Below are 10,679 nucleotides of genomic sequence, written 5' to 3' on the forward strand. Positions count from 1 at the left end.
TGTGTGTGTGTGCACGTGTGTGTGTCTGAAACTTATGTGCTTCACTCACCGCTGGGTGACAAGGCCCTGCAGCAGTGTGCATGAATGCATGCGTGTGTGTGTGTGTGTGTGTGTGTGTGTGTGTGTGTCGGGGGGTATGTGCGCAATCCGTCTTTCCCTCACTGTAGCACCCATTCCAACAGATTCTGTTGGCATTAGATCTGGTTTACCCTGCCAACAGCAACCACCCTCATCCATTCCTCCCTCCATCCTTCTCTCCTCGGGCTGCTCGATGAGGGACAGAGGTAGAACCCTATAGCTCGACTCATTTTTTTATGTGCGTGTGTGTTGTCTGTGGTTTTGATTTGATAGTTTATGTGTTTGTCAGTGAGCAAATACATCCACCCTGCAAAGCCAAAACAAGACCATATAGGCTGCTGACTGCAAAGTCTGCAAATTCCACCACAGAGACTGAGACGTCCACCAGGGTTTGACAACAGAGTGTTTAAAAATGCATTTATTAAGACTGCCTAAAAGTTTTCTGCATGCAAAATTAGTTTACATGGTAAAAGTGAACAATCACACAAACACACGGCATAGAGTGGTAATCACACATATATAAATACTTAATAGAGTGGACATGAAAATGATGGCTGCTAGATATTTGTGTATCATTCATATTTATTTATTGATTGTCTTGTTTTTGGCCAATAAACAGGCCTTGTGCGTCCTCTGTATGCCAGCATTTGTCCATTTTGGCTCATTCAGGCGTCTGTGACGGAGCACTGCACTGTGGCAGGGTGACACCAGTCACCTGTTACCTGTCAGGAGAGATTCACACAGAGAAAAGACATTCAGAAATTGCATGTGGGCGCCTGTGTGTGCATGTGTGTGTGTGTGCATGTGTGTGCTTTCATAGTGGGAAGGCTGTACCTCTTGGACCAAATATCTTCAGGTAGCAGTGTGAACAGTATGGCTTCTCATCATACTGAAACACAGCCAGCAGGACATGTTTACTGCTTCATCCTACTCATTCATTCAATCTTTTTTTCTTTTTTAACTATTTTCCTCATGTATTTCCTCATCCATTGTCCACACATACCTCTGCATGTTGTCCAGCTGTGAGCTGTCTGCTGCAGTTTTGACACTTCAGACACAAAGGGTGGTAGTCCCTCCCTAAGGACCTCTTCTTCTCACCTGTATCAAAGAAAATTTGACGACTGTGTTAGTGAGAGGCAGGGTGGGCTATTTTTATATTTATATATATATATATATATATATATATATATATATATATATATATATATATATATATATATATATATATATATATATATACATAGAAATTTAACAAAAAGGAATTTTGCACACATACTGTATCCATATCTTATTTTCGGGATGTTATGGGTGAATTCTCTAAAATGTGGGGCAATCACTTAAATTAAATTATACTAATTTTCATTTAACTTACAAGAAATAATGTGATTCAAGAGTCAAAGTACACACTGTTCAGAACACAGACTGCTTCTATCATCAGTACAACTAGACCAAAGTGGGTGATGTTGGAGGAAAAGAGGTAAGTAGGCCAGGTCACATCAGAGAATTTGAACTTGGCTCATGAATAGGAAAGTAAAACTAGCAGTAAAAAAAAAAAAAAGAAGAACGAAAGAAAGAAAAAAAAGACTTGAAATGGTTGGTTTAAGTGTTGCTGTGTGTCTAACAGTGAGGTCTGAGTGCAGTACAGGACTCAGCTAAAAGAGACAGAAGATAAGGAGGAAACCCAGAGAACTGCATGCAAGCTTGTTTGGCTAGACCCACATCCTGTTGTTATCATGGATACATGTGCATGCGTGTGTGTGTGTGTGTGTGTGTGTGTGTGTGTGTGTGTGTGTGAATGAGAAGAAGAGAGAAAGAGTGAAAAACCGTCTTTTTGTCCTTCAAACAGAGAATAGAGCCAAATATATAAATAAAGCAGGTATTTTGACTTGTCATAGCAGGAAAGCACAGATGTAACTAATAATGTTAATAATGTCTCAGTTCCAGTTAGTGTGTCTGTGAGTCAGTATGCACAACAGCGGGACCTTACTGGTACACCTAAATGGAATGTAACCATCATTAACATGATTCGTTGCACCTGTGTTTGGCAGTTTATGAAGTCCACTGTAAGAAAGGCCTATTATTAATAGAAATTCACCTGTTCCTTACTTTTCTTTCATCCCACAGACTGCAGATTTTGTATCAAGTTCTGTGTTAGTCACAAAATGTTTTCGTATTTATTTGAACATTTTCCTATTCAGATGAAACAATTAAGGGAAAGACGATGAGTTGAGAGAGAGAGAGAGAGAGAGAGAGAGAGAGAGAGAGAGAGCAAAAATAAGAAATCAGACAGAAATAGAAAACAGGACAGAGAGAGAGAGAGAGAAATGCCAGCCAGACAGAGGAAGACAGACATATAGAGTAAAAAATTAAAGAGGTCAGACTCACCAAAGTAAACGGGCTTCCCACAGATTGGACAGTAGCCTACCATTATGGTATATAATTATTTATCATACAGTGTGGGTGCGTGCACTTTAGCTGACGTGGTGAGAAAATATAACCTACGAGTGTGTAAGTGTGTGAACTGAAAATCGACAGGAAACCCCGTTAAACTGTAGATGTGTCGGCGTCTTGTGAAGTCAATATCAGGATGTGGTGAGTGAGACGTCACAGGAAGAGAGAAAAATGTGATTTGAGAGGTAAATACTATCATCAGCGGAAAAACGAGACAGACAGCATCTCTAATCACGTCTTCTATGTGATAACAGATAGAAAGGCATGGAAATTGGCGGGATTTCATAGTCAACTGTACATATGTTTACACAAATGCTTTGGGAACCAGGCAACGACACTGTAAAGACAGAAAGAAAGAAAGACGTGTGAGGAAAAAGGGACAAAAACAGCTGTCAGCAGCTCGAATTCCCAGCTATCTTCTCCCCTTTCCTGCTGTTTTCACCCTCTTTTCTAGATTAAAAACAAGGAGTTGATCCTTTCAATTGAAAAGGGAAACCTGACACTTGTGCCTTTCTCTCCTTCTCCCTGTCGATCCCCCGCTCTTCTCATTCCCTGTCACATACTCACACACATGCACGCCCCCGCTCCCTGACTCACACAGACACACACCATACACCCATTCATGCTCACACACACACACACACACACACACACACACACACACACACACAGAGCAAAGAGGCTGCCCTTCTTCTCAGTGACATCACATAAAGAGGCTGCAGCCAAGGAGCAGAGTAGAGGGAGAGGCAGGGCGAGGTCGGGTTGGTTGAGGGACAGACAAGGGGGAGGTGTGTGTGTGTGTGTGTGTGTGTGTGTGTGTGTGTGTGTGTGTGTGTGTGTGTGTGTGTGTGTGTGGAGGCAGTTATCCCCTCAGGATAGGTGATGGAAGCAGACCTGGGGAGGGACAGTTGTGAGAAGAGATGAGCGAGACAAGGATGGAGACAGTGGCCGGCCTCAGCTCAGCAGGGACAAAGAAGATGAACTCTGATGAACTTTGCAGAGCGGAACGGGGCCGCTGAAGGCAATGTGGAAGACAGGCAAACGTCTGTGTGGTTCGATCCCTATCGCTGTCAATGGGGCTTGTTTCTTGCTTTTGAATGACAAAAGAGACGCACAACGGAATGATAGCAGGCATTAAAATACAGTGATGGAAGAAGTGTACAGATCTCTGACTTAAGTGACAAAACCTCTAAGTAAAACTCTGAAATACAAAAGTTCACTTAAGTAAAAGTTCAGTATTAACAGCACAAAATCCTCAAAATATCAAAAATAAAATTGCTCATTAGTGTTATACATTATTCTTGCATCATTATTACAGATGCATTACTGTAGGCATTTATACAGCATTTTATATTGAGGCTGGTTAGCTGTTTCCAAAACATTAAAGAGGAACTCCACTGATTTTACATATCAAAGTCTTTTTACACCGTCCATCATGAGTCCAACAGCGTTATAGGAGTAAATTATAAATTGATGGAGTACTCTTTTAAACTTTACTTTATTTTCAGATTATACAATTTTCTATTGTGATGAGAAACCGCTTTTGAATACTGTGGAGAAAGGATTCAAATTTCTAAAGAGTTGATTTAATTTTAACAAGCTATGTCTGAATTTCAGGAAGACTAAATTCATCGTCTTAGGTAACAAATTAACAAAGCATCAAAATAGATTTTGGGTGTAATTATAGAGAATAAATTATGATGGAAAATAAATGTATATTAGATCAAAGTGTATTAAAACGATCTAAAATTAAGGACTTCTTAGATTAAGCTTCCATATATTATTCAGTGTGTAAAAGTATGGGGAAACATATAAAAGAAGAACAAATCCATATTTAAAAAGAGAGCTGTAAGAGTGGTAAACAAAACTACTCATCAAGAACCCACTGTTTATTAAGTTTAAGGCTCTAAATGAGACGTGAGAGGTGACGTAACACAAATCAGGTCAAACAATCACCTGAAAGCATCCAAAAGCTTCATGAAACAATTTAAAAAAACAGCAGAATATTCATGTTTGCACAGGGTCATGACTAATGTATAAATCACTGTAATTATGTTGAAAGGGTGAATATCTGGAGCAGCGGTAGTGAGGAACTGAAAGGTGCAGAACATTTGGTCTAAAGTCTAAATGCATGTTTAAAACGATTAAATAGACAAATACAAACATGTACGACCAGACGTCAAATTAGTTTTGTAATGATTGAAAGACTTACTTTAATGATTTTATCCGCTGCTAGTTCGGATAGTTTAATCTATAACAATGCATCATATTTTTTAAACTGATGAAATACATTTCATTTTCAAATTCACTTGTAGCTACTACAACTGTTCAACACATGTAACAGGGCTACATGTATATGTACACCATGTATCTCTCAACATCTGTGATGTCTCAAGGTACATTTCCTCAGCTCTTACACATCACCAAAACATTTTTGTATCATTTCTGTTGCTGATGAACTTCAGAGAGCTATGAAATATATGAAGTATTTCATCATTTGCATATTTGCCAGCATCCCTCTCCTGTGTGTCACGCTTTGCAGAGGGATAGAATACCAAGTAGCTATTTCATCTGACCAGCCTTCCCTTCAGGATAACCTATCATGTCTCTCCATCTGCATTCATTGTGTGTGGATGGCGCTTGGAGAGTTACATCCTGGATCTGAGGCCTATATGCATGTGCAGCTTACAATGTTTCTTATGCAAATGATGATGTCATGATTTTAATAGAGAGTAGATAGTGAATATGCACACACGCACACAAAAAGCAGAGATTGGAGTCATTAGAGTGAGAAGGAATAGCTAGAAGGAGAAACAGAGAGGATTTCCACAGGTTGAATTAGAGGAAAATGTAAAGGACATTAAAAAGAAAGAGGGAGCGGAGCATGGAAACACAGAGGCGATGTAATTGTGAAATGGAGAGAGAAAGGAAACAAGAGGAGAGAAAGAGAGGGGGCGTTAAAACCACATTTCCCAGAGGATCTTTTGGTTAGGCTGCATTGAGAAAACTGCCAAAACTCTTAACACACACATTCCCGCACTGGCATGCACATATGCATGGTTCACTTCTGCCAAGTCATAGGAGATACACCAACACATACTGGATGGAGAGATGTGGGAATATTTGTGTGTGTGTGTGTGTTTGTGTGTGTGTGTGTGTGTGTGTGTGTGCGTGCATGAACAGGATTTATAGTAACAGAGCTCACAGGAGGGAGACGGGGAGAGAAACCCTGGCTCCTCTCCTCCGTCTCCTCTGGTGGGTTGGATCTTGCCGAGGCCAAACCCTCCGACGCCGGCTTTGAGAACTGTGTGCAGGGCGGGGGGGACACAGGAAGAGGCTCAGGAAAGAAAACGGCTGGAAGGATTCCTTCTTCCCACACATAAATGCACTCTTGATCACATGTGCGTACACATGAAAGTACGCTCACACACATAGACACACACACACACGCAGCAAAAAAGGAGCATTTGGAAGGCTTCCTTTTCCCCCACTCGCTCTCACACACCCACTCGTCATCACGTTTCAGTTCTTGGCATCCTCCTTTCTCCTCCTAGCCCAGAATATGACATGGCTTTGGGGTTGCATCTCAGCTGCATGCACACAATCAGCTTTGCGGTACAAGACATATGGCAAACAAAATCAAGGAGCATTTCAAACATTTGACAGATGAAGCTAACCAAAGGACCACATGGTGATTTCCTTTGTGGTACCTGTTTGACGTGGGCTACAGACAAGAAACTTCTTTGCTTTCCTCTGATACTGTTAAGGTGAAAATTGTCAGTTATCAGGGTGACTTTTTCAATCATCGCACTGTCAGTGGAAGGGAAACAGCTTCAGTTTTCTAACCAAGCTTATATATACTTATATATATAAATACCATATACTGTATATCACCCATCATTTCAAAGCCATTCTGGTGCTCATTTGGCACCGCCAGTTGGATATTTTGGTGTGCTGTGCACCGTGGTGAGCCATTTCTGGGGTGTGTTTTCAACGAATTTTCCCCCTCTGTGACGGCCTTTCTGGAGACAGATGATCTAAAGGCTATAATCCTCTACTTAGGGTATCAGCGGATGGAAAAGTCAGCAAAATAAGTCCTTGTTTTTCACTATTAATCTGGCAAAGCCTGTAAGTCCTCTCATGCCTCTATGTACTGATATGATTATGGCATGGTGACTATTACGACATGATTAGTAGCTGTGAGTAGCTGGGTCAGTAAGATGGCATTATGGGATATTTTGTTGTTTTGTATGGTCTGTGCAAAAACTAATGGAGGCATGTTTTTGTTAGTTTGTTTGTGTGTGTGTGTGTGTGTGTGTGTGTGTGTGTGTGTGTGTGTGTGTGTGGCAGTAGCATATATTACACAGGTGTTGATGCCACTCTGGTTCTCAGTTCAGTATATTGCTGATATACAATGCCAATCCTCCAAATGGCTAGCTTAGCACTTGAAATACACAAACACTCTTTCTCTCTCTCTCTCTCTCTCTCTCTCTCTCACACACACACACACACACACACACACACACACACACACACACACACACACACTTGGCTTTCGCATGTTGTTGCGAAGCCATTAATTTCAAGAGCTGCTTACCAAAAGCGAGTAAACACAAGAAAGGCCAAGTTGAGTTTTCTAATGCATTCTGAGTCCAGCTAAAGGCAAGCCGGTCAGTCAGATGGTCAGTCCACGATTTTGGTCCAGACTCAAATATCTGCACAACTACTGGAAGGACGGCCATGAACTTTTGTCCAGAAAATCATGATCCCCAAAGTATGATTCCCACTAACTTTTGAGATCTCCAGACTTTTCCTCTAGTGCCACCATAGCTTTTAGTAACATTCTATTCAATAGATTGCCATGAAATCTGAAAGCTCTATTTTTCATCTAGCTTTCAGCTCACAATATCGACATATTTAGTGAAATATCTCAGATGAATTGGCACAACGCACCCCCCCCCCCCCCCCCCCCCCCAACTCCAGCTATCCTGGATGTTCCTCCAGCTCCATCAAGTAACATTTCTAGCCTCAGCTATACTCTCTGTTATCAACATATGTTAGCATGCTAAGACAATAACCTACGACAGTGAATGCAGTCAACTCTATATCTGCTAAACATCTGCATGTTAGTGTTGTTATAGTGTTGTTGATTGCAACACAATCCCTAAGCACAGCCGCACAGAGCTGCTACCATGGCTATAGACTTATAATTTTGTAGCATGACACACTAGAGAACATTTACTAAGTGTGATAAATTATGTACATTTATTTTTAGTTTTTTTGTAACTCTGTGGGTCTGTTGGTGAGTCAATCATTACAAACTCAAACCATGCAGCGAATCATTGATCCATCCCACAGAACTGCACATTAAATCCTAATAGAAACTGTTATGTTTTCAAAGGACCTGAACTTGTTAGAATGAATTTGGTGAAGATGTGTATAAAATGATGCGCAAGACATTTTGAAGTATTTCCATTTGACTGGATGATGCAGCCAAAAAAACACAAACAAACATTATTTTTCTGGGGGGGGGGTTAAATATTTCACTCAGTGTAAACATCATATAGCTTCAACAGAGTTGGAAAGAGCTGATAAGAGAAACACATTACAGTTTATGACACAGTCAGCCTGTGTGGAGTGAGATGATTTTAACTACCTTAAAGCTTCTTAAGAGGGAACAAAAAAGGTTTAAACTGTGTATTAAAGGGATGATACGCTCATTATACACAGTTTCAAACTTCCAGAGTCGACCTCAGTCACTCAGCAGGTTCTCAGTGTATAGTGCTTGGTTCTTGAGGCTGGTCCCACCTATTGTTTAGATCTGCTTGGGGAAACAGAAAGGCAGGCAGAAGGAAAGAACCTAATGTGTTGCTTCTTGCCTGTGCATTCTTGGCATAGCTCTTTGCCCTTTTCATTTTTTTGACTGTGATTTTTTTTCTCCCTAGCTTTAATAGTGAAGCCAAGGGTCCACAGCCAGCCAAGTCCCACCGCTCCAGTCTGGCTAAGCCACAGAAAGCTTGGCTTCCTCTTCTCTCCGCTCTCTCATTCTCCATGTATGACTACAGTATGCGTCCCTCTCTCTTTCTCTTTGTATGCTTCTCGCTATATCTCTCCTATTTGTCTCCTTGCTTTCTGTTTTACTTTTTTTGTGTCTGTCTGCATTGGTCAGTCTGCCTCTTTGTCTCAATTTCTTTCCTCTCTTTTTCTCTTGTTCTCTTCTAACAAACACACATACACACCACCCTGTCTATTTCCCTGCCTGTCAGTCTGTCACAGCCAGCGGACTGGTTTAGCAGGCGGGGTTCAGCTGGGCTCCACAAACACATGGCTCTCAATCTGCCTTCTTGTGTGTGCTGGAATGGTATTTCTTTTTCTATGCTGTTCATGCTTTCTGCCTAATCTTCTTTTCATTATATGGACGTGTTTAAAGAAAGTTAAATATTTTTAGACTTATACATATGGATGAGGCAGACTTCATACTGTACACATCCATATGTGTTTCTTTTCTGTAGTGAACTTTGTATTTCGCCTAACAAATTTCAACCACTTAGATTGTTTGAAGTGTCCTTATTGTCTCATATACCGTCCATAAACATACTGCATAACGATTGGGTAATGCTGGGGGTATTAAAGCAATGATGTGTCGTCTCAAATTCAGCTGCTACTCACAAGACATTGTTTTTTCTACAAAATACCAAATACATGTGAGTTTGCGTGTATCCATAAGAGACAGTGTCTGCAATTTGCTCCTCTCTGTCTCTCAAGTGAAATTGAGTTATGGATTAAAAACCCCTTGTGTGTACTAAAAACAGAATTCTCCAACTCAAACAAAGCCTGCTCCCTCTTCTAGTACGCCCTTTTCTATCTGATCAGCACCATTCATTCCGCCACTTAGACAGGAATCTAATTAGACCAGAATATCAACATTAAAACACATATCTGCCCCCCTCCCTCCTCTCTCTCTTTGTTTCTCTGCTCTTCCCTACAGCTGGTGAGAGTATGGTTTGTGGCTGCCCCTCCCCCGCATTTGAACAAGCCAATAAGAGAGCACGTCAGCAAAATACCCCCCCCTCCACACACACACGCACACACACAGCATCCCTCATTTTCCCTTACCACCCCATCCATTCCCAACCCCATCCCCCAGAGCCCTCTCTACACCCCATCCCCCTTTTCTACCACCCCTAACCCACTTACTCATCCTGCCTCCACCCTCCCACACACCCACGAGACTTCCCCACCCTCTCTACTTTCTCACCCGTGCTCACCCTCCCTAGTAACTGCTCCCTAGTCTTCTTCCCCCTTCCCTCTCACTCTGCTTCCCACTCACCCTTTTTCCTGGACACCCTTACTTCAAAATCACTCCCCTTCATTACACCCACTCGCCATTTTTCTTATCCCCATCTCTACCGCTCTCCTTCCTTCCCCCACCTTTCTCTGCCCTCCCTCTCTCTTCTCTCTCTTATGTGGCCTTATCTTATGAATATCGGTAGCACACTGGGTGAAAAATTGATCCTCCCCGCCTGTCTGTGGATGCTGCCACAGCGCATTAGCCTGTGTGTGAGTGTGTGTGATGTGTGTGTGTGTGTGTGTGTGGAGGCTTTCTGCTTGAGGGAGGGAGGGAGGGAGGGGAGGAGGAGTAAGGGAAGGAGGGTGGGAGGGATATTTGCATATCATCAAAGTAGGGAAAGGGAGTGTAATGAGGAGAGAATGTGTGTGTATGTGTGTGGGTGTGTATGTGTGTATTAGGAGTGGTGTTGATGGGTTGGGGTTGAGTGTGTGTGAAATGAGAGAACAAGACCAAGGGAATAGGGTATGGGAGGTGAGATGGACTGGGATGGGTTTGGGTGTGTGTGTGTGTGTGTGTGTGTGTGTGTGTGTGTGTGTGTGAGAGAGAGAGAGAGAGAGAGAGAGAGAGAGACAGACAGACAGACAGACAGACAGACAGACAGACAGACAGACGTCACATACATGTCTCCCCTCACATTGCCACCTATCACCCTATCCACCTCACACATGCACAAAACTTCAACAACCCCCATTATTTACACATATTTATGACAGATATGTTTCATGTATATAATATACAGGCCATATATTTGACCTTTGACACAACAGCCCTCAAATGTGTTCAAAGGACAGTATTATAC

At 41.9% G+C, this 10,679-nt stretch overlaps 1 protein-coding gene across 1 annotated transcript; it reads right to left on the reverse strand.

The window, feature by feature from the left end:
- Positions 1 to 567: 567 nt before the first annotated feature.
- On the reverse strand, positions 568 to 2,594 carry LOC143319946 (cysteine-rich protein 1). Its single transcript, XM_076729233.1, has 4 exons — positions 2,464 to 2,594; positions 1,082 to 1,176; positions 913 to 967; positions 568 to 800 (listed from the first exon to the last, which is right to left on the reverse strand). The coding sequence occupies exons 1-4, from the start codon at positions 2,504 to 2,506 to the stop codon at positions 790 to 792; spliced, it is 204 nt and encodes a 67-aa protein (XP_076585348.1). The 5' UTR covers positions 2,507 to 2,594; the 3' UTR covers positions 568 to 789.
- Between the last annotated feature and the right edge of the window lie 8,085 nt (positions 2,595 to 10,679).

This window comes from Chaetodon auriga, chromosome 4 (genome assembly GCF_051107435.1).
Source record: "Chaetodon auriga isolate fChaAug3 chromosome 4, fChaAug3.hap1, whole genome shotgun sequence".
Classification (NCBI taxonomy): Eukaryota; Metazoa; Chordata; class Actinopteri; order Chaetodontiformes; family Chaetodontidae; genus Chaetodon; species Chaetodon auriga.

Coding starts and splice junctions, on each gene's coding strand:
- LOC143319946 (XM_076729233.1), bottom strand. CDS start 2,506: ATGGTAGGCTACTGTCCAATCTGTGGGAAGCCCGTTTACTTTG. Junction 1,177..2,463: donor TGGGAAGCCCGTTTACTTTG/GTGAGTCTGACC, acceptor TCTTTGATACAG/GTGAGAAGAAGAGGTCCTTA. Junction 968..1,081: donor CAGCTGGACAACATGCAGAG/GTATGTGTGGAC, acceptor GCTGTGTTTCAG/TATGATGAGAAGCCATACTG.